This window comes from Gavia stellata, chromosome 18, assembly GCF_030936135.1.
Source record: "Gavia stellata isolate bGavSte3 chromosome 18, bGavSte3.hap2, whole genome shotgun sequence".
NCBI lineage: Eukaryota > Metazoa > Chordata > Aves > Gaviiformes > Gaviidae > Gavia > Gavia stellata.
In genome coordinates, this window is record NC_082611.1 from 19,033,705 (window position 1) to 19,056,209 (window position 22,505).

General features: G+C 59.8%; 1 protein-coding gene across 1 annotated transcript in view; it reads left to right on the forward strand.

Moving 5' to 3' along the window:
* The first annotated feature begins 6,119 nt into the window (after nucleotides 1-6,119).
* Nucleotides 6,120-22,505, forward strand: part of NTN3 (netrin 3) — a 28,224-nt gene continuing 11,838 nt past the window's right edge. The window contains exons 1-3 of the mRNA XM_059826543.1: nucleotides 6,120-6,214; nucleotides 10,116-11,119; nucleotides 18,147-18,335. Coding sequence (XP_059682526.1) covers nucleotides 6,120-6,214; nucleotides 10,116-11,119; nucleotides 18,147-18,335 — 1,288 coding nt within the window. The remainder of the gene's footprint in view (nucleotides 6,215-10,115; nucleotides 11,120-18,146; nucleotides 18,336-22,505) is intronic.

Below are 22,505 nucleotides of genomic sequence, written 5' to 3' on the forward strand. Positions count from 1 at the left end.
CCCGCTTCGGGCAAAACAAATTCCCCGGCGGCGGTGGGGCTGGCCGGGCGGCAGGTGGGAGCCCGCGGCCAGCGGGACCCCCGCGACGGTGCCCCGACGGGGAGGGCTGGCCGCCGTTGGGGCGGCCCCTTCTTCCCCTCCCGGCCCGCTCCGCCGCCGGCCCCTTCCCGCTCCGCTCCCGGCGGGGCGGCCGCGGCGGCGGGAGGGCGGAGGCAGGGCTGGCAGCGCCGCGGCGGGCGGCGCACACACGCACACACACCTCCCTGCATGTGATTAAATGGCTCGAAATCTGCTTCTGATTTCCTCGGGGAGGTGACTTTTCCCTTCTTTTCAACCCGGGATTTATTGGAGCCTTTTTACTCCGCTTCCAGGCAGCGGTCGGGGCTCCGTTTCTCCACTTCTTGCTTTGCTTTTCTTTTTTTTTTTTTTGTAATTTTTTTGTTTTTCCCTTTCCTCTCTTTTTCTCCCTTCCCTCCTTCCCTGCCGCCTCCCTCCCTCCCTCCCGCAGCCGGAGCAGCCGCGGGCGGTGCGGCGGAGCGGGCGGGAGCACGGCCGGCTGCGGGCACGGCGCTGGGGACCCGCCCGCACGCCGGGAGCAGCACTCCCGCTTTGCACTATTTCGCCTTATTTTGCTTGCTCCCCCCCCCCCCCCACCCCTTTCCCTGGCAATTTGTTATTATTGCTTGTTCTTTTTTTATTTTTCTTTTTTTTTTGTGTGTGTGTGTGTTGCGATCAGCCGAGGGAAGGGGGAGCTGCCCCCACGCCCCGCCGCCCGCCCTGCTGCTGCTGCGGCGGCCCCGGCTCCTCTCGCCGCCTCGACCCCGGACCTGCCGCCCGGACCGACCCCGCTACCTGCCCGGCCGCGGTAAGCTGCTCCTCCAACTTCCCGGCGCTGGCGGCCCCGGCCGAGCGGCTTGTTGCTCTCCTCCCCACCGCTCCCTCCCTCGTTGCCTTTTATTCCTCCCTCTTCCCCCCCCCCCCACCCTCCCTTTATTTCCCTTTCCATCCTTTCACGGCCGAAAACGGGACCTCCCCGCGGCGGGGCCGGGGGTGCCCCCCGCCCGCCCGCAGCCGGCCACGGCCGAGCCCCGCTCCCGGCCCCGGGCAGCTCCGGCCGCCGCTGCTCCGCGCTTTGGCCCGGCCCGGCCTGGCCCGGCTCGCTGCCACCGCCCCGTCAGAGCCGGCGGGGGGGACACGCAGGGGTGCTCGGCGCTGTACAAAGCCTCGCGGTGCGCCAGCCCCCCCCTTGCCGCGGAGCTGCCGGGGGGACCGGAGCCTGCCGAGGCGCTGAGCCCTTCGGGTGCGGGTGCAGGCAGCGGCAGGAGCCCTGCCAGGCTGCTGCCTGCGGTGCCAGCTCCGGCTGACCAGGCACGGGGCACGCACGTGCTCTCCCCTGCCCGCAATCCTGCCGGAGGCCCGTCTTCGCTCGGAAGGTCTCCACCAGCGCAAAGCCACCGGGCACCTTGGCAGGGTGGCTTCGCCCTTGCCACCAGCCCAGGCTCGGGGCCATCGCTGGTCCCTTCCCAGCACAGCTGCCTCGGAGAGACCCCTCTGCGGGGCGGCTCGGAGGGTGGGTTCCCTCTGGAAATAGCTCCCGCACGATGTACTCGGCTGCGTCACAGTCCTGGGGCCAGGCGGGGTGAGACCCCTTGGCACCCCCCAGCACCCTGCCCCAGACCACGGCCAGGGTGAGGGCCAGGGCACGTGCGAGCGGGTGGTGGCACAGGGAGAAGGGAAGCTGGGCTGCCTTTTGTGGGTTCGCTTTTGCTTTTCTGTCTTGAAGATGCTGAACCTTCGTTTCTTCAAAACACTGTCCCTCCCACAGCTTCCCCAGCCCGCTGGAGAGTGGGTGGATGGAAATACCTTTCTTGGGATAAGGAACAACTGGCGTGATGGGGGATGTGGCAACTCGGCAGTCTCCTGCCTTGCTTGGCTCTTGCCGAGCAGGGTGGCTGAGAAAGGCCCCATGGGCAGGAGCAGGAGCTCCTCCGGCAGCATGGTGGTCCTGCTGGCTTGCCACTCAGCCGGGCAGCACTTGTGCATGGATTCTCCTCTCTCGGGTAAGCTCACCCTGTGAACGTACGGGATGTAAGCCAGGCTGAGCATCCCTACTTCCATCTGTGCTGTGTGTGTCGGACCCGTAGTTGGGCTGAGATGATACTGAGCGTAGACCTGGACGTGCAAACCCTGGACAGCTGGAAATGACACAGATCCTTCCTCCCTGACCGAGTTCGCTGTTGCCTGCTCTCAAAGCCAGGAGAGGCTGGAGCTCCCTGTAACCAGTGCAGCAGGGATGTGGCTTGAGCCATGCTCTGAAAACACTCTCCAAGGCGTTTGGATGGATGGAGGGCAACTTTTTTTTTTCCTTCTGTTTTTCTGCAATATCCCATTTATAAAACAGAGGGAGCTGCTGTGCTTTTCTGACCACCTGGTTGGAGCGAGCTGGTGAGGGGACAGGAGGTCCAGCAGTCCAAGCGCAGGGTGGGCTGTGGAGGTCCCAACATCCCTTCCTCCTCCGCCTGCGCGTGGAAGGAGGAAGGCGAGTCGGGTCCCTGCGGAGAAGAGGGCAGGTGTAATGCCGGGTTGGGAAGGAGCCGAGGTGAGTCTGCAGCCTGGGGAGAAAGAAGCCAGGCCTAGAGATGCAGCTGAGCACACCGTGGCCTGAAGCGAGGAGCCCACCGGAATTGCAAGCCGCTGGGAGTCTAGGCTGAGGAGCGTTGCTGCTGCTCCCTGGGCGCCAGAACACGACGTCTTCAGCCTGGGCTGGCTGGAACAGAGGTCCCACCTTGGGTGGCAGCCGGTGGAGGTGCGGGTCTGAGCAGGGTTTCCCAGCCCTGAAGGAGGTGAGCATCGGCGCAGACCTTGGGGCACGTGCTGAGGTGGCTTTGTCTTCCTTCAGCAGGGAAGCAGCCCGCCGTGCCGAGGGTGTCCGCGGCACCTCTGCCTCCTGTTCCCCCGCCCTGTTAGCCAGGCCCTGCTCCATAAGGAAGCAATTATTTTGTGCCCCCACGAGCCCCTCCCTGAGCCTGCGCAGGACACTTGCGCTCGGTATGGAAATGCGACAGATTTTCCATATTCCGCTTTGCCCCGTGATGTTTAAAAACGTACGTGACGGCCTCTTCCAAATACTGCAGACTTGGCTGGCACTCAAGCAATAACAGGCTCTGTGACACCAGGGGCATGAAATATCATACCAATAGCCAGACAGGGGGAAAAAAAAAATGAGATGTCAAAGTGCAGCGTGTTTCCGGCCCCGTTGTCGTGAGCCATCCTCTACCCGATGTGAGAGATCTTTCAAAGCCGGCCAAATGTTGTCATCTCTGAATACCATTTTAAATATTCATCCAGACTATTTTCAACATCTGTGCCCGGCATGTTGTGAAAAGGCAACAAGGGACGTTATGGAAACCAGATCACTTTATTCCCATATGGAGTGGAAAGGGGTTGAAGCGATGAGGACTTCTGGGCTGGGACTGCGCGAGTCCCGTGCATCCGCTGGGAGCAGTGGGAGGAAAACCCTCTGCACCCTGAGGGATGCTCCCGGGAGCACACGACGGAGCTGAGCGGCGCGGCAGGAGTGTGCAAAGCGGTTCGGGGAGCTGCGGTGGGATTAGAGTTGGGTAAAGCAGCAAGTCGAGCAGTAGTAGAGGTTAATAAATAGGGTAGCATCAAGGCAGCCATGGTTTCTGCTCCTGCAAGGCCAGGGGCTCCAGATGCCTCCTTGAGCTGCATTGGGAGCACGAGGAGATCTCCAGCTTGCGCTGGCCAGGGGATGCAACGGAGTGTTGCAACAAAACGGATTCAGCTCCGCGGCATGTGCGTGATACCACACTTAAATCTCCCCTCCCAAGAGCGGGACCACCTCTACCCAGGGCTGCTGGCGAACAGAGCGGGCACAGGACGCCCGTGCTGGATGTCGGTCCCTTCTTCCCATGGTCAGTGTGGCTTATGAGTTACCAAAACGGGTGAGCAGGGATGCATCCAAGCATTCAGGCTTTGACAGCTCCGTGCACATGGTTGAGTAGCCCGGGGACTGTTTGCTTCGTGGTGGTTTTCTTTTTTTTCTTTTTTTTCGGTTGTTTTCGATAACCTAGGAAATCTGGGCTCCGTTTCTGCCTTTTGTAACGTCAGGCTGCGACTAATTCAAGCCAGGCCAGATTCTGACCACAGGTATGCCAGTGTAAATTTGAATGGAGTCGCTTACGTCTTGGTTTGGCCCGATATGAATGGAGTTACTTCTGGCTGATGCCAAAGGGGCTGAGGTCAGAATCTGGCCCATCCTTTCCTGCGTGCAGAGTAATTTGTATGCGTCTCCTCGCACCACTGGGGTATCGTATGGCTTGTGTAATTTTGGCTCCGGCCTGCCAGAGTGCATTGCAATATCTATCACCGGGAGTGCCTGCTGCAGGAAGACGCTGCCTTGTAATTGCCCACGTGAGCTGCGCATAGTTTGGGGAGCAGGGGCTGAAAGCCCAAGGGGCTGCGCAGAGTGGTCGGCTCTGCGGATGTGGGTCCATACGTGCTTGGAAGCTTCTGATATTTAAATATCAGAAGAGAGGAGGGAGCTTGTAAAGAAAAGCGAGGCACATCTCCTTGGTGCCATTAGCTGCGTCCCAAGTGGGCACCGGTCGCTCCATTAGCAGCTGGGAAGGCGATTAGCACTGCCCGCCGTGCCGCATCCCTCCGGCCTCTCCCCACCATGCGTGCTCCCTCCCGCCAGAAAGCCGAGCCCAATCCCAGCGCCTTGGCTGCGTGGGGTTTTTCCTTTCATTTTAAATGCTTCTCAGTTGTGTTTTTTTGTCCCAGCGACACATGGAATGATTTATCCACGGCCGGAGCACAGTTTGGTCCTGATGCATTCTGCTTGTTGGGTGAGGGGACAAAGCATCCCCCAGCTGGCATCAGTGCGGTAGGTGAGGGACCAGTGCTTGCGGAGAGGAGGGAGGCAGCGGGGACCCGGGGACCCAGCAGCTCCCCAAGGTGGGTCCTGTTCATGGGGCTGGCACAGATCTGCAGTGGGTCACTCCCACAGCACATGTGACAAGGGAGCGGGGATAGTCTCGTTAGAAAGGGCCCATAACGAAGTGGGAATGTGCAAGGTCTGGTAGCATATACATCCTGGTTAAGGGACACGGTCTGGTTGTTTGTGCCCGGTTACAGCTTCTCTGAGCACATCATTCCTCTTCTGCTTTGGGTCCCCTCCTCTCCCTCCAGTGCCCTCCTGCTCAGAGGGCGCCTGAGCTGCTGGCAGGTTTTACTGGGATTGGCACAGCTCAGGGATGAGCAGTCCTCGTGGATCGGCCCTATCCAAGCACTTTGGATCTAATTGCTGGACCCCCTGAAGTACTTGGGTCCTTTCGTCCTTGCCTGGGGTTTCTCTGCCCACTGCTCCATGGCTGTGCCGTGCCATGAGGAGCCTTTTGGTGTCCCGTGCGGGTGGATGGCTCTGTCCCTGCCCCGTGTTGGCATCCAGGACCTCATCCCTGTGCACCGGGTGATGCAGCACCTCGTGGGGACCAGGCATTCCCGTCTCAACCAGTTCCAAGGAAGGCCACATGCTTTTCTCGGGTGATGGAAGCACCCCATGCACTGTGCTGCCCTGGCCTGGAGGAGAAACTCAGCCCGCTGCACCATGCCAGTGGCATTGGAGAGGACCCGGGGGAGCAGCACAGGTTCCCGACAGGAGGGAAGAACCATTTGCCTGCCATCCCTCGGCGCTTTCCCCTTCCCCTCTCAGTCAGTGCTGGCTGTTCGGCATTAGCCGTTGCCTGCCCTCTAAACCCACGTTTTTCGATGGCAGGGCTGCAGCGGATGGCAGAGCACCGCTCAGGCTGCTCACGCCTTCCCCCCCTGCTTTAATTAGAGAAGGCTGCTCCCATGCCGCAAAGGTCCTGGGATCAAATCTGGCTAATAACCCCCTTCCCTCCCCGCCCCGTGTTGTTCCACTTAATCCTGTAATTACCTCTGCAAAGCTGCCGCTGCCCCTGGTCTGCTGGGTGGTGACCCTGGGCCTGCTGTAGGCACCAGCATCCATATTTGGGGAAGTTTGCTCTCTTTGCCCTGGCTCACCTGCTGCACCTGCCTCGTGCATTCAATTTTGGAGACCAAGCACCCACCTGATGGCTCGGCACTGGGAGACCCAGAGCTCTGGGTGTGCATCTGCGCCCAGCATCTATCTTGGCAGCACTCCCTCCCAAAAAGGCAGTGGAAAGGGGAACCCACGGCGGGCTGGAGCATCGCCCCGTCAACCCTCCCGCAAGGCAGGGAAACGCCGCCGGTTGCCTTGGGAAGCGTGTTGCTGTAGGGAGAAGGGGTTGGAGGCGTTGGATGCGGTAGCTAATTTTTTTAAAGCACTTCTGAAGTGCTACGGCGGCGTGACTTCCTTCCAAACCGCACGGCTGTTAGCATTCCCCGAGCGGAGGAGTGAGGAAATCGCCCACCTCAAAAATGCAGCCACTTCTGGGGAGGAGCCGGGAGGGCGGCCGCTTCCTCGGGAAGGGTGAGCCCCGCCACAGCGTCCCCCCAGCCCCACGGGTGCTGCTGGTGGCCGGGAGCTGGCGGCCACCTGAGAGCCTCGCTGGGGACACCTTTGGGATGCTGTCCCTGGGAGATGCACCCCATCGCTTATGTCCCTACTCGTGCCGCATCTGGGCGGGTGCTGGGCTGGATTTGGCACCGAGGGGCTCATCCCATTTCTCCCTGCTTTGTCAGCAGCGTCTCCATTTGATCTGAACCCGGGGCAGCGAAGATGGGAAGTGGAAAGGGGGGGCAGATGGGGGCTGGGGAGAGAAATACCCACTCCCAGGCCTCTCTGGCAGCTTGCCGGCAGTCCCGGGGTCACGCTGAATATGCATAAAAGGGAGCAGATTGCAGCTTGCCCTCCTTTCCGATACGGAGGTGAGGCCCATGGAGACCACCGGCCCTGGCTCTCTTTCAGCGGGATAATGGGGTGAGCCGAGCGCGGAGCGTGCGTGCCTGTGTGTGGTCTCGCGGATGATAATGATTTCCATTCATGCCCTGCCTCCGCAGTGCCGATGCGCTGCTGGGCGAGCGTTGGCTCCCCTGCGGCTGCTCCCTGGCAGGAGCAGAGCCCCCAAAAGTTGGGCACCGAATCTCTGGGGCTCGTGCCTTGGTATGGCTGGCAGGAGGGTCAGAGTTTCCCATCGGGGTGGGGAGGATGGGCAGGAGATGCTCGTGCTCCCCATATGCCCCAAAAGCAGTGGTAACCCCGGCCGGGGTCCTAGCCCTGCTGCCCCAGCCCTGCTCATAGCACCTTCGCCTCTGGGCTCTCTCCTTGCCACCACTGGGTGCTGGTGCTGTCTCTCTCCCCTGGGTAGGGGTTTCCCCAGATCTTTGAGTCTTGCCAAACAGGGAATTAAAAGGCCTTTGCAGGTGGCACAGTTGAGCATGGCCCTACTGCTGTCCCCTTGCTGCCACGCAGCAGAGAGGAGGTGGTGGGTGGAGGAGACTCCTCCTTGGCAGGGTTTAGTGGGTGCCTTGTTCGATACACCCGGAGTCCCCCTGGAGTGGATGGATGCAGCTGCTGAGGCATCCCTGGGGGTTTCTCCTCTCTCTTCTCTTAGCGCAGAGGTCTTCCCACAGGCTTGTCCCCATGCTACGTGCTGCCCTGGGGCTGGTGGGATGGGAAGTGGTGGTGGCTGCACCCGGCTGGGTCCCCCTCTGTGGGGTGAGCGGTGGGACGGGGATGACGGCGGGGCCGGCAGCATCACAGGGCTGAAGGGGCTGTGCTTGCCTCCGCAGGTATATGCGTGGCCAGGTCTTGCTGGGCATTGCAGGGGGGGTCCGTCAGCATTTCGCAGCCCGCTGTGCTGGGTGTGGGTGCAGGAGCAGGGCTCTGCCTGTGGGCTGGCAGGGGCTCTGGGGCGCTGCCCACGGCTCGGCACCAGGCAGGTGCTTGGGATGGTCCCGTCAAGATTGCGTTTGGGGGGGTTAACCAGGTGCTGTCTTTGCTCAACAGTTCCCGGACAGGCAGATGCTGGGGAGCTTGCAGCAGCCACGGCTTTGTCTCCTACCCAGGAGGCAGCTGCCTGCAGTGGGGCCAGGGATCCTGACAGAGCCCTGTGGGCTGCCCGCAGCTGAGGATGCTCTTCACCGCCTGGTGCTTGCGGCACGGTGCTTCCTCCGCTGTGGTGACTGTTACATCCCTGCTGCTCCCCTCTCTACTCCCGCAGCCCTTGCCTGCATGCCACACTCCTCGAGTAGGAGGTTCTTAGTGCTCCAGGTGCTCCAGGGACAGCATCCCTTGACTTGCTGCCTGCTGCCCAGCCACTGAGTTATGGGCTGACGGGTCCCCGAAAGGCTCTGCAGCACTGCTGGATAGTGGGGCATGCAATGCAGAGACCACCAAGGGAGCCACCAATTTTTCAGCAGTAAGCATCTCCTTTTCCATCAGCAGAGGATTAAGCAGTGAGGAAACAGCACAGAGGTGGCAGGGCCAGGATTAGTCCCAGAGGAGATGTCCAGGGATGGGCTGAGACCCCTGTCCCTGCTCCCCCCTTGGCGGGCACGGGCTTTGGTGTTGGCTGCTCAGCTGAGCGTGGCTGGGAAGGGAGGAGTTTCCCTCCGTTAGCGGTTTGGCAGCCTGGAGAGAGGCAGCTTTCTTCCACAGCCACGGCTCCTTTTTTTTTTTTTTTTACAAAAGGGAAAAAAACAAAAAAAAAATCCCAGATCTTTTGAAATGGGCTGTCCCCTGCCAGCCTCCTTCGGCTGGAGTGGGCAGCTGGCCAGGCAGGAGTGGTGTTGGGGACTGTAGATGGGCAGCATCTGCCACGCTGGGTCATGCCGCTGGCATCGGGCTTTGTTCCCGAGAGCGAAGTGCAAAACCCAAGCCAGCCCATAAGGATTTACTAGTGGGAGAGTGGATGACAGGGAGATACCTTCCACCTGCCCTGGCCATGGCATGGGCTGGTAGAGGCCAGAAAACTCGGCTTGGTGGCTCAGCACGGCCCCTCCAGCCAAGCATGTGGCAGGGCTGATGCCATCCGCCCAGCTGGGCAGCTCAGCGGTCTACTGCCAACTGCAGCGCTCGGGGCTGTTGTCCGGTGAATGTGTGAGCCGCGGTCACTCACGCAATGCTAAGGACAGGGCATGGCCGATCTGCCTCTTTTGGGATGCTTCTGCTGCAGCCAGAGCCGGCGGGAGGGGATGTGACCTCCAGTCCCTCTTCCACCCTCCAAGCCAGCGATGCGGGAGATGGGCCACATCCCCTGGGAGCCACCAAGCATGCCCTGGCCCCGTGCTGCAGCTGCCGGGAGAGGACCCCAGCCAAGCCCTGCGTGTGATCCTTGCCTTCCCCTCCATTAACAGATAGGCCAGACCCAGACCTGGGTTTCTTGGGGGTGAGGCCAGAATAACCTCCTTTTGCCAGTGGGAATACTCAGGTAGTGTGGTGGTGGGATTTGGAGGGGATCCAGCTCCCGGCTCAGAGAAGCCATCGTGCCCATGGCCACTGGGATGCTGCTGGGGCTGTGGCATGGCAGGGAAAGTGGTCCTGGACCCAGGAGCCCCAGGGCTTCGTCCTGGTGAGCTCCTGCCTGTTGCAAAATGTCCCTGCAAGGTGTTTTTGCTGCTGCTCCTTTTTCCCGCGCTGGCGGGAGCTGTTTTGGGCTGTGGTTGGATAACTTGGGGTTTGCAGCTACTGTTGCAGCTGAAGGGTCTCCCCGGCTCTTCCCCGCCACCGATCCTTGGCAGCCGTGCAGTGACAGGGGTCTCCGAACTGTGCGTGACAGCCAGGGCCACTGGCAGGCGTGAATGTTCCTGTTACCCCCGAGACAGTTTGTAAGAGGCCAGGGAAGGGCTGGACCCTGACTTCAACCTCCTCCTTCCAAAGCTCAACTCCTTTTGCCATTTCCTGTGGTATTTCACTCCTGCTGATGAGCGGCGAGGGATTGGCGTGGATATGGCAGTGCAAAGTCATCACCTCTCTGCCCCGCTCCCAGGATGCTGCATCAGTAGACGTGGGGTGGGAAGGTGGGCACATGTCGTGGGCCAGACATGGGGGTGTTCCCCGTCCCGTACCAGCCTCCCCGCGCGGGCAGTGCTGCGGCTGTGCTGCTCCCAGTGGGGCTGCCAGCGCCATTCACTCTCTTTGCTCTTGCCCCAGGGAGGAGCCGATTCCCTCGCCCCGGGAGGATGGAGGTCCTGCAGCTCCTGCGCCTGCTCCTCACCACCGCCATGCTGGGCCTCTCTCAGACGGTGAACCCCTTCATGGCCCAGCAGACCCCCCCAGACCCTTGCTACGATGAAAGCGGTGCTCCTCGCCGCTGCATCCCTGAATTCGTCAATGCCGCCTTCGGGAAGGAGGTTCAAGCCTCCAGCACGTGTGGGAAGCCCCCGACACGGCACTGCAACGCCTCGGACCCCCGCCGAGCCCACCCGCCCGCCTACCTCACCGACCTCAACACCGCCTCCAACATGACCTGTTGGCGCTCGGAGACTCTCCACCACTCGCCCCAGAACGTCACCCTCACCCTCTCCCTCGGCAAGAAGTTCGAGGTGGTCTACGTCAGCCTCCAGTTCTGCTCGCCCCGGCCCGAGTCCACCGCCATCCTCAAGTCCATGGACTACGGCAAGACCTGGGTGCCATACCAGTACTACTCCTCCCAGTGCCGTAAGATCTACGGCAAGCCCAGCAAAGCCACCGTCACTAAGCAGAACGAGCAGGAGGCCCTCTGCACCGATGGCCTCACCGACCTCTACCCCCTCACGGGTGGGCTCATCGCCTTCAGCACCCTTGACGGGCGACCCTCCGCCCAGGACTTCGACAGCAGCCCCGTGCTCCAGGACTGGGTGACGGCCACTGACATCCGCGTGGTCTTCAGCCGCCCGCACCTCTTCCGTGACCTGGGCGGTCGGGATGCTGGTGAGGAGGAGGGGGGCACCGGCTCGACCCCTTATTACTATGCGGTGGGGGAGCTGCAGGTCGGCGGGCGCTGCAAGTGCAACGGGCACGCGGCGCGCTGCGTGAAGGACAAGGAGCAGAAGTTGGTGTGCGACTGCAAGCACAACACGGAGGGTCCGGAGTGCGACCGCTGCAAGCCCTTCCACTACGACCGGCCCTGGCAGCGGGCCAGCGCCCGCGAGGCCAACGAGTGTCTGGGTAAGTGATTTTTAAATATTTATTTTTCCAGGGCTGAAACCCCAAAACGAGTCATTGAGGGAGGAAGTGATGGGTGCTGAGCCGAAGCGATGGAGCATGCTTGTCCAGAGGTGCTGGGGAGCATCCCCCTCGCTGGAGGTGTGGGAAAGGCTCAAGCCCTGTCTCTGCTGCGGGTCCCCCCCAGAGGTGCAGTGGTTTGGCCATGAGCCAAAGCACCAAAACCCTCTGAAAAATCACCGGTGTCTTCCATCTCATCAGCAAATGTCAGTGTGGGGTGTGGGATGCCCGGCTGGGGGTGTTCGCCTCGGGCTGTCCCTGGGCTGGGAGGGGAAATCATGGCAGACCCCTGTGAGGTGTGCTTTGGGGCAGGGAGCAGGCAGCAAAACCTGGCAGAAATTAAGGAAATATTTGAGATACCCTGATTCAACATTTTATCATTCATGTTCGGTCTGGCATGGTGCTTTTCATGGTCGTTTTAGCTTGTCTGTCCTGGCAAAGGTTTCCATGAGTTAAAAATATTGTCATTGAAATGAAACCTTTCCAAAACATCAAACTAGCATTACTTGGTTGTCCCACTCGTGAATCTTTGTGGGATTTTGGTGGAGGTTTTTGCCTTTTGTTCTGATTTGGGATGGGGTTGGGGGATGCCAGAGCCCTGTGAAGGTCTGGGAGAGGGAGGAACAGCCTCTCGCTCCTCCTGGACTGGAGCCCATGTCCCAGGGGGTGGTGGGAGGATGGAGACAAGGGAAAGCTGTACCATCAATCAGCCCCTGAAAGGCTCAGTGGATGTGCCAGAGGTCAGAGGGACTTGTTAGTTATCTGTGATCGATGTCTTGTTGAGATCCCAGCTGTTGGCTTAAATATATATATGTTACAGTGGATTTTTTCTAAGAATGGCTAAAAAGGCAGCGGATTCAAAGCAAGTGCCCGAGCCAATGCTTTAAACCACCTCGCACCCTGTGGGAATGTGTCAGCCCTTGCGTTTTCCCACCTGTCTCAGAAAGATGAGTTTTGGGGCAAAGCTCAGAAAAAAACCCCTCAACTCTGCACCCTCCAGATGCCAGCAGGTCAGGCAGGGGAGGGCTCCGGCTGGTGGGTGAACCCATGGAAACCCCCTGGGACAAAAGGAGGACCCCAACCCGATGGCTGCCTCCCTTGCGTCACCCCATGCCATGTCTGCCTCGCCGCTGAATCCTCAGGTAAAGCAGCGTGGTGGCAGCGGAGGTGGCTGTGCCAGCACAAAAGTGGTTAAACCAGAGGAGGCTCATTTGGGGGGAGCATCCGCAGATCTCCTGTCCCTCTGTCTATCTTGTCCATCGCAGGGTGAGGGTCCCGCTCTGCAGGGCCGTGCTCCTGAGCATCCCTGCCCCCAGCTGCATCACCCTTTTGGCAGATGGGGCTGAAAAGATAAACGAGGGAGAGAAGAGGAGGCGGGGGTGCGGCATGGTCCCTTCAAGCTCCCCCCGACAAGTGCTGCGCACAAAGACCCTTCCCCGAGCTGCGTGTGAAAGTAGTTTTTCCTGTTGATTCGCTTCCCTCCTTTCTCCCTTTCCCCTCTCGGGCTTTGTGCCCTCTCTGAAGGGACCTGAAAGAGCTTCTCCATCACCCGCCTCCGAAGGGCTTAGCAGCTGAAAGCTGGATTAGCTCCCCGAGCCTTCCCCTCTGTGCCTTTCAACAATGACATCTCCCCAGCCAGCATGAACAGACGCAGCAATTAGCACCAATTAAAAGGAGAGGCCGCCCGGGAAGTTCCCTTTGCTCAGCCTGGGGGCTGTGGGGTTTCGGACTCTGGTCCTGCGGCCGGGCATCAGTGATGTTGGCTCATGGTGGTGGATGGTCGTGCATGGCTGGGGAGGTGTGAGGAAGAGGAGGGTGGATGGACGCAGGAGATTGGCAGTCCAGCGCCAGCTGACGGGCAGGGTCGGGGGGCTGCAGCACCCCAAAAGTGGATCTGGATGGAGCCATGGGGCTGGTACAACCTCAGGTTGTGTTGGGATGTCACCTCTTGGCTCTGTGCTCCCCAGCACCCCACATGGGGGTTTATCCCCCTCCAGTGCACAGAAGTCCCTGCCTGCTCCGGCATGGGGGCAACCTGATGTCCCGCGCTATGTCATGGTGCTGGGACATCCATCCACACAGCTGGAGGCGAGGACAAACTTTTCTTATTTCACAAGAATTTCTGCCTCTGGCTGGCATGGGGAAATGCAGAGGTGAAACAGCCCAGCGACGCCTGAGGTCTGAGCATCGGCGCGGGCCGTGACCCCACCACAGCTGCTGTAGGGTGGCCGTGGCATTCACAGGGACATCACTGGTGCTGTGTTGTTATGGGGGTCAGCGTGTCTTTGGCAAGCAGGCAGGTTTGGGGATGTCGCAGCCGGGATGGCAACAGTGGATTTGCCATGCTGCCGGCTTGGCAAGAGGGCACGGTGCCAGCTCCGTGCCGCAGGGTGCGTGGCCCTGTGCCTCGTGGTTAGAGAGTGGTGCCATCGGTCCACGGGCACAGGGGGCACTCCCGATACCCCAAAAGGGCTGCGTGTCCCACAGGGAGCTTGCCCTGCCAATATTGGGATGCTCTGTGTACCCTCTGGTGTGCCCTGCCTGAAACAGGGGAAAGAGCAGGGCAGGAAAGAGACAGACCTGTCACCATCCATGTGTCCCCCCAGCTTTTAGCCCCAGTCAGGCTCAGTGAAGGATAATCCTGGCAGAGCAGCCAGCGGGAGCCTGATCGCTGAAATCCCGAGCCCCCCCTAGGTGATGCATCAGCTTTATTCTTGCAGATTCATGCCTCCTCCTTCCCATCGCTGCTGCTGGTCCCTGCTTGCACACGTGGAGCTGCTCGGGGCAGCCCGGTCACCCCCTCGGCAGGCTGTCCCCAAAACACCCAGCCTGGGGAAGGGGGGGGAGCGGATTAGCACAAGGCAGCCACTGGAAGTAATTGATGCACTTGCTGGTAATGCGGGAGCTCTTGTTCCCTTTGTGGCTGCCACGGCGGGAGCACTCTCCGGAGCACCAGGATAATGCACGGGGCTCTCTTTGATCCGGGGGGCTCGGCGGGGAAGGGGCTGCGCTCTCCTGGGAAGGCCTCACTGGCTGCTTCTCCCTCTGCTTCAGGCTGGGGGGCTGTGGCAATCGATCAGGGATGCCAGTGCCTGAAAACACCAGTCCCCAGAGCAGTGATGGGATTTAGAGGATTTGATGCGCATCCTCCGTGTCCTGTGCCCCTTCCTGTACATGTTTGCTTTCTTTTTCTGTCTCAGTGCTTCCCATGCAAAAATTATCTCAGAGATCCCCCAGTGAGCCGGCCTGGGCTGTTTCACCCCCTGGAGCAGGATCTGTGCTGCCAGTGGCCTGCTGGCAGTCGCATCTGCAGCCCCTTCCCTTGCCGCATGCTCCTGCAGCGGGGTTCTCCTCGCCCTCTTCCCATCAGATGTGCTGGAAACCCACAGGTTCCCAGCAGCGCCGGCCACGATCCTTCCCTGGGGAGACCAGGGGGGAGTGGTTCGGGGTAGGTGATGTCTTTTGGAGGTGGGTAAGCGGGCAGCATCCCCCCTGCCACCACTGCCTGGGCACCTGCTCCCCATGGGGTGCAGCATCCCAGCAGATCTGGGGTGCAGGGGGAGGCAGCGACCGCGGTGGAGGGGACTAACACTTGTCTGACCATCCTGAGTCCTGCTCTTCCCGGGATGGGGCTGGAGTGGCTCAGCCTTGTCCCTCACAGCCCTGTTCTCAGCTCGTGGCCCCTCGGGGAGGGCTCTCCCCTTCTGCTTCTCCTGCTTCTTGGTGGCAGAGGTGCAAGCCCCAGCCCCTCTCTCCAAACACCTTCCCCATGATGGAGGGACTGTGTGGATGGGAGGGAAAGGGCTTTTCTGGTCTCGGTTCCTGTCCCCGTGGTGGAGGTGCACCCCCATCCTGCCCCGCCGTCCCAGCTGGGCTCTCCTCCAGCCAAAGCAGGGGTGTAGCTCGAATCTGCTGCGGGTTGGCAGCAGTGGCTGGTCTAGGATTTCACTGAGCCGGCTGCCTTCGCTAATTATTCCCAGGGAACTTGTAGGGGCGGTGAGCCCCCCTCCTGCCCCGCCAGCTCCATCGCCTGCCACACGTGTGCTCTGGTGCACGGCACTGCCCATCCTGTGCCGGGGTCCCTGCCCCAAACCCCCTCTTGCCACCGCCCCAGGCTCCTCCATCCGCAGCAGCCCAGAGAAGAAGAGGTTGTGGGGTGGCCGGGGCCCAGGCAAGGGTTCAAACACCATCAAAAGGGGGGCAGAATGTTGCTCCATTGCAAGGTGTCGACATTTAATTAGTCTATTATTGCAAATTATTAGATCTTGTGATTGTTTAATTGATCATATGATTGTTTAATTGGGCGTACTGTACAAGGGCGGAAGCGAGCTACCACGTAATTAGCCCCAAACTGTGCAATTAAATTCTTATTAATACCCCAAACAGCAGGGAACATTCAAGCCTTTAATTAGTGATTAACAGGAGACAGACAGAGCTTGCAACCAAGTCGGCGCTGAGGAACAGTGCAAGTATTTAGCCGGGTAAGAGGGGGGACCCGTCTGCCCCGATTAGCACCGGATGGCTGCACTGGGGGGTGGTGTGAGGGGACAGTCATGCGTGCTGGTGTGACCCTGTCCCCGAGCAGGGGACAGCCACCCATCCCAGCGTGGCCAAGCCCAGCCAGGTCCCCATGTCGGCTGGCCAGGATCACGCCAAAATCCTGGCTTGGCTTCTGCTAAGCCAGCGGCAGTTTGCTGACACCGAGCCCAGGCTGGGAGTGACAACCCGGAGCGGGCAGCATCGCTGCCTGCAGGCAGACGGGACGATGCTGGGCAGGAAGAGGAGGTTTCTCCCCAAAAGCCGGCTCCTGGGAGGATCAGCATGTTCCCAGGGAAAGGTGGCCCTGGGGCTGACGGGGACGTGCCAGCTGGGAGGGCCCCCAGCCCGTGGCAGGGTCGGTGATGCTGTGAAAAGGCCCTGGCCAGTTACTCTCTCACCAATTAAACTGGAGGCAGAGAGGCACCCGCGCCGAGGGCAGCGAATCATTTACCTGACCTTTCTCCTCCGCTGCCTATTGCCTCCCTCTGGGCCGCCGTCCCCTCTCCTTCCCCAGAGGATGCTGGGGGCTCGTGGGGACGGCCCCAGGTATTCCCAGTGGGACAGCAACGCTGCCTTTTGGGGTGACCCAACTGGCCTTTCAGTGATGCAAAGGAATAACGAGGCCCCTCTACCCCCCAAAAATTGTTCCTTTGCTACAGTTACGTGCAGCTGCCTCGGTTCAGCGGCATGAACCATCCTGGCTTGTCCCTGTCCCATTGGCTGGTGAGTGCAAGAGCAGCCTGGATGTCACCGCATCTCTCCTGGCCCCGGCAAAGCCTGGCCGAGCGTTGGCATCCCCGGCACAGCAGCATCCTGGGCTGATTGGCACACGGGCAGTATTTGCTGCTCTCCCTCCAGGCACTGCATCCCAGCGCCTAGCCCCATGGCAGAATTTGCCTCAAAAGTCCCTATTTTTTACCGGCCCTGGGGAAAAAAAAATAAGCTTAAAAGGCACAAGCCCCCAAAGGCACCTACCACCATGCTGGAGTGTTATTTTGATGCCTGCCATGTGATTTTTACACTAATCACATAATGCGGGGGAGCTCCGAGGGGAGCTGAGGTTTGAGCACGTGGTGCCGGCAGCACCGAGGCCGGCACCAACCTTTCGCTCAACTCATTTAAGCCTCCGAAAAGGCTCTTTTTTAGGGCTGGGGTGTGCTCCGTCTTTCTTCTCCCAGCATCTCCAAGGCTGGAGCGACAAGGCGGGCGAGGGAGCGTTTGATCTGCGTGGGCTGAAGCTCCCACCGGCGCTGCCGGCCGGCGGGGAGGCAACTTCACACGACCGCCAAGCCAGGCCTAAGCAGTTAAATCTGGGCTGACACGTTAATGAATTTCACAGTATGCCTGGAAAAACTCTCACCCAACCTCAATTTAGCAGCGCGGGGAGGGGGCCGGGTCTGGGGGAGGAGGGCGCCGCGTTTTGCTGAAGGAAATCTTGTTCCCATTATCTTTTTGCGAGAGTGTTAAGCAGGAACGGGCATTGCTTTGCCTTTTTATCTTGCACACGTGGAATCAGGCGGGGGGGGCTGTGCGGTGCCTGGCTAATGAAAAAATAGTGTGTGTGTGTGTTTGCAGGAGCGTGCATGTGTGTGCGTGCGTGTGCAAGCATCTGTGCATGCATATTCGTGCATGTGTATGTATGCACGCAGGTGAGCATGTGTATGAATGTGCATGCTTGCGCGTGTGAGCATGCATGTTTGTGCACGTGCATGTGCGCACATTTGTGTGACTGCACGTGTGTAACAGTATGTGGATATTTAGGTGCACATTTGTGTGTACGCATGTTCACATGTACATGCTTGTGCGCACATGAGCTTGTGTGTGTGTGCTGATGCACATTTGGGCGTGCACACATGTGCGCATGTGCATGCCTGGGTTGCTACATGGGCTTCTTTGTGTGTGTGCACATGCACACAGGGTAGAGCCTTAAATATAAGGAATGTGGGAGCTCCATTGCTGATGCTGAGGATGGCACCCTGTGAGGCAGCAGGGGCAATGCCGTCACACCCCCTGGCACGAGGCGGGTGGTCCTGCCGAAAAGCTGGCTGGGTTCTGCCACCGGAGCCAGCTGCTGGGGAAGGGGCAGGGGGGATGGCGGGGCTGCAGGTGTCCGGCTGGCGCTGCCAGACCCCCCGGCTGCACCCCTCCATCCCACACTTGTCTGCCTTCAGCCGAGCGGTGCCCCGTCTCCACACGTGCCCTTTCTCCTCCGCCCTGACCTCCCAGCACTGGCCCCGTGGGGCGGCGGATGCTGCACATCTGGACGGCACATTGGGGCCGGCTGTGCCTTGCCCTGCCCTGCCCGTCCTGCTCCCCCAGCGCAGGCAGCCCCGGCCCCCAGCAGCAGCGGGGGGCACTGGGGCAGCTCCAGCCCACCCAGAGGGCTCCGAGGTTTTGCCCCCAGCCCTCACCCTCTCCCCTTCCCTTGCAGCCTGCAACTGCAACCTGCATGCCCGGCGCTGCCGCTTCAATATGGAGCTGTACAAACTCTCGGGCAGGAAGAGCGGCGGCGTCTGCCTCAACTGTCGGCACAACACGGCGGGGCGGCACTGCCACTACTGCAAGGAGGGCTTCTACCGAGACCTCAGCAAGTCCATCACGGACCGCAAGGCCTGCAAAGGTAAGATGGGGGGCCTCCATGCAGGCAGCACGGGTGATACAATCTTTCTTGGTCTCCTTGCTCTTCCCTTCCATCCTTGGGATGTCCCTCTGCTCTGCTCGGAGCCTGGCTGCTCCCTCCGGCAGCTGCAGGTCACCTCCAGCCTCTGTCACCCTGGCCACGTCTGCCACCCCAAGGGCACCAGGTAGGGACATCACTTTGAGCCCAGCATCTCCTCGAGGGACGGGGAGGACAACAGGCGGGGAGTGAGCAGGCTCCCGGGAGCCCCATCCATGCCGGGAGGGTCCAGGTTCACGGTCCTGGTATGGCCACAGTTACGGTCTCTATAGTCAGTGTTTGGAGAGATGTTGGGCAGGTGCTGGAGAAGGTGCGTGACTAAAGGTGCGTGACTAAAGGTGCTGGAAACCTGTCTCTGACACTGATGTTGTTTGGGCTATAGACATGCTTGGAAGCATTCAAGCTGCTTCACAAAATGACCCATGGTGGCTTCCCTGCCTTGGAGGGCTGGGGATGCTGACAGAGGTTTCCATCTCCCTGCTGGATTGCGGTGCAGGACCCCACAGCATGACTTTCAGCTATGGGGTGGCTCTTGGGACCTGTTTTTGGGGGGGATGCTGAGCACCATAGCTCCCGGTGCCTGTGGGCAGGGTGGCTTGTCCCTGAGCTGTCCAGGAGCCACGCTGGCTCCAAGCCATCAAGCTGCGGCTTGACCTCACAAGGTCCCCAGCCTGTGCCAAACGTCATGGGACCTGCACCTCTCCTCTCCCTCCTTTAGCTGCTGGCCAAGCCGGCCTGGTTTCTCTTGTCTTTCCCTGCTCAGCTCTCTCTGCAGAGCCTTTTTTGCTCTGTGAAGCCTCAAAACAATAGTTTCACAGAAGAAGTTGAGATAAGAAAACACCTTGCTCATCCCCAAGGACTGGAGGGATCCAGGCTGAAATGCTGGAGTGGGCGGGATGTTGGTCACAGCTGCTCTGAGGCCGGGAATTCATCCCTGATCCCCTTTTTTACAATTTAGATCGCAAGTACCTCCTGGAAGGGAGGACGGCGTCCCACTCCAGTGCACAGTGCAACCACGTGGGCACCGGGCACCTTCGCTGCTGCAAGAACAGGATGCTAGCGTGTTTATGTAGGGCCTACAGAAACTGCTGAAGCTGATTTCGGACCATTAATGTTATGGCCACAGACCTGAATTGAAGGATTTGGCTTTTGGGGTTCCCCTCTTGGGTGCATTAGTGTTGTCTGTAGGTATGGCTCATTTGGGACCAGGATGTAATAGGTAAAACCCCTCAGCCACCCGTGCTGTGTGAGCTGCCCCTGCCTCTCCCCATCCTTGTTCCCACAGTCAAGAGGACGGAGCAAAGAGAGAAACTTCCCATGTTTGACCGATGCTGCAGCAGCAGCGGCAGCGCGGGTGCTGGCACGGGGAGCCCTGCCCGCAGCCAGCTCATTAGCAAACAGCGAGCTAATAATTTTTAATAACCCGAGCAGCTGACTTGGCAGGTCCCACCTCGGCAGCCCATGTCCCCGGGGGACTACACGCTGCTTCCCAGCCCCATGGCCTTGGCCAAGCCATGTCACGGCTATGGCTATGGGCATGGCAGCCTCCCAGCAGCATCAAGGGTTTCCTGTTGACAGGGCTCGTGCCAGGTGGCAGCCAGGTCCCAAAGCCATGCCAGGTCCCAGCATCCTTGGGGTGACACTGGGAGGCACTGGGAGAGAGGAAGAGGAGGAGGCAGGACAGGGCATGCATCCCAAAGGTCTATAGCACAGCTTCCTGGGTTGTGTCCCATTCTTGGGAGGGGTCCTGGCTCTGACTGAGGCCGCGGAGGGATGGCAGTAGCCCCCCGCTCCTGCTGCAGCATCACCAGCCTGGGGCAGCTGAGCAAAATTCCCTTTTCCGTGAGGATTTTCCTCAATTACTGGGGGCTTGCAGGCAGCCCTGGCTCACCCTGACTGGCACCGGGGCTCATGGGGTGCTGGGGTGGCTGTGCAGGCAGCACTCAACCTCCCCACCCCTCCCTGGATGAGAGGTTTCTGCTCCCCTTTGGTTCAACAGCTCCTTCTACTTTTGCTACCAAAATTATCTGATAAAATCCCAAGCCAAGTGGAAGCCTTGCAGGCGTTCGCCTTCCTGTGGGACCGGGGGTCCCCAGCGTCGCCTCTGTGCTGGGCATTGAGGTCTTGGTTTCTGCTCCAGCCAGGGAAGAGAGCATTTACCAAAAAAATAATAACAAATAAAGCAAGCAAGATTTGACTAGCTGCTGGAAGCAGGGAGGAGGGAGGGTACCTGGATACGGCCCAGCTTGACGTGTGGGTCGGAGCTGGGTATGGGTCTGCGGGACCGCGGGCACTGCGGGCACAGCGTTTCCTACCCCGGCTGTGGCTCAGGTCCCTCCGTTTTCAGGGCTGAGGATGGAGGAAGCAGAGGGGCCCTGGCTGCCTCTGTCTGCCTGCACCTGCCTAATGCAGGCAGCAGCCTGCAGTCGCTCGGGGCAGGTCCTGCTCCACCATCCTCACAGGGCAGTAATTGTGGAGCATTAAGGTGATGGAAAGCATCTCAGATTCAAGGTGGCTTCTCTGGAGGGGACGGGGTAGCAGAGCATCCCGGGGCGCCCAGGAGCTGGTGGGACGTGGCGAGGGCTGATGCCGCTGTGCAGGAGAAATGGCAGCGAGCGATGCCGGGGCTGCGGCGGAGCGGAGGAGTGGGGGGCTGCAGCAGGTCCCCCCTCGCAGACAAACCTCCCTCCCCTGCCTATCCCCGTGCCAAGCCACGGGCATGCCTCTGCCAGCCCGCTCCGGGGGGTGCCGCTTCCGGAGGGCTGGCAGGGTTTGCCCGTGGTTTGGAAATGCTGCAAAGGTTCAGTCCAGCCAGATGAACATGTGCACAAGGGCCGTCCCCCGCTACGGTGCATATGTTGAGGAGGATCTGGCAGGAAAGGCGGTACCCTGGGTCTTGGGAGCCAGTTCCTGGCTCTGCCTCAGGGAACTGACTTAATAATAAAATCCCTGATGCTTCTGCTTCTTTGGCTGCTCCTCCTTCAGTAAAGCAGAGAGCGTTTCCACCCCTTTCTTGTACTTATCCAGTGGTGGATCCGTTGGGATTGGGATCTCCTTGGAGCAGGACCAGCACCTGGGAGCCTGCCTGCCTGGTGCCATGAATGGGAGCTGGTGCTGCCAGAGAGGTATATAAATACATGGAGATGTGATAAGAGAGTTTGGGCTTGGTTTTTCCAAAGATGTGTCCTGCACCTACAGCTCAGATACTTACACTCCTGCACGAAAAAAGGAAGAAAAGGAAAAGCAAGGCTCAGGACTGCAGATCTTAAAAGCAGGCGTGGAGCAAGCCGCTGTGGACTGACAGCTGCAGCTTTGAACGAAGGTCTTTGCACCCACTGCAGCACTGGTCCAGGGCAGAAGCTGAGCATCCCAGCAAAGGCAGATTTTGCAGGCGCTAGGAACGAAGCTCAGTTCTTATTCAAGAGGTGAAATACTATCCCAGAGGCCAGGAACAATCACATTTTATTTAAACAAACCCCAAAGCATGTTACTAAATAACTATCCAACCATGGTTCATCTCTGCTGGGATGCAACGTCTTTGAAAGAGGCACAAAAATATTGACTGCAGATTGCACAAGCCTGCGTCTCCTGCTGGCAACTGAGCAGAGCCCTTGGCCACTGGCTGGCGAGCGGGGAGGCAAGCTCTTCCCTCCAGCCGTCGGCGGGCCGGCAGCCGGCGTCACCGCTGGACGCTGCAAGATGGAAAAGCTGGGAGGATGGAAAAGGCAGAACAACCTACAGGATTAATTCAATGGTGGTAATTGAAAAGTCAAATAAAGAATGGCTGTGCATTAATCCCTGTAATTTAAACAAAGCTGTAAACCGTGAGCTTTCTCCAATGAAAACTGGTGAAGCAGTAGCAGCTAAGCCTTAAGACGCAAAAATACCCTCAATATTAGGTGCAAGACATGCTTTCTGGCAAGCACAGCCTGATGAGTTAAGCTCCAAGCTAGTGACTTAATCCACCATTCAAGCACTGTGGGCCAGATCCTGAAAACCAGCAGGGCTGCAAGCAGCAGGGCTCGGTGTGTGGGCAGCGGGCGTGGAGCTGTGCTGTGCCCCCGGCGCCTGCGTTCCCTGGTGCCAGGATGGGGTGCCCCGGCCAGCCCCCCT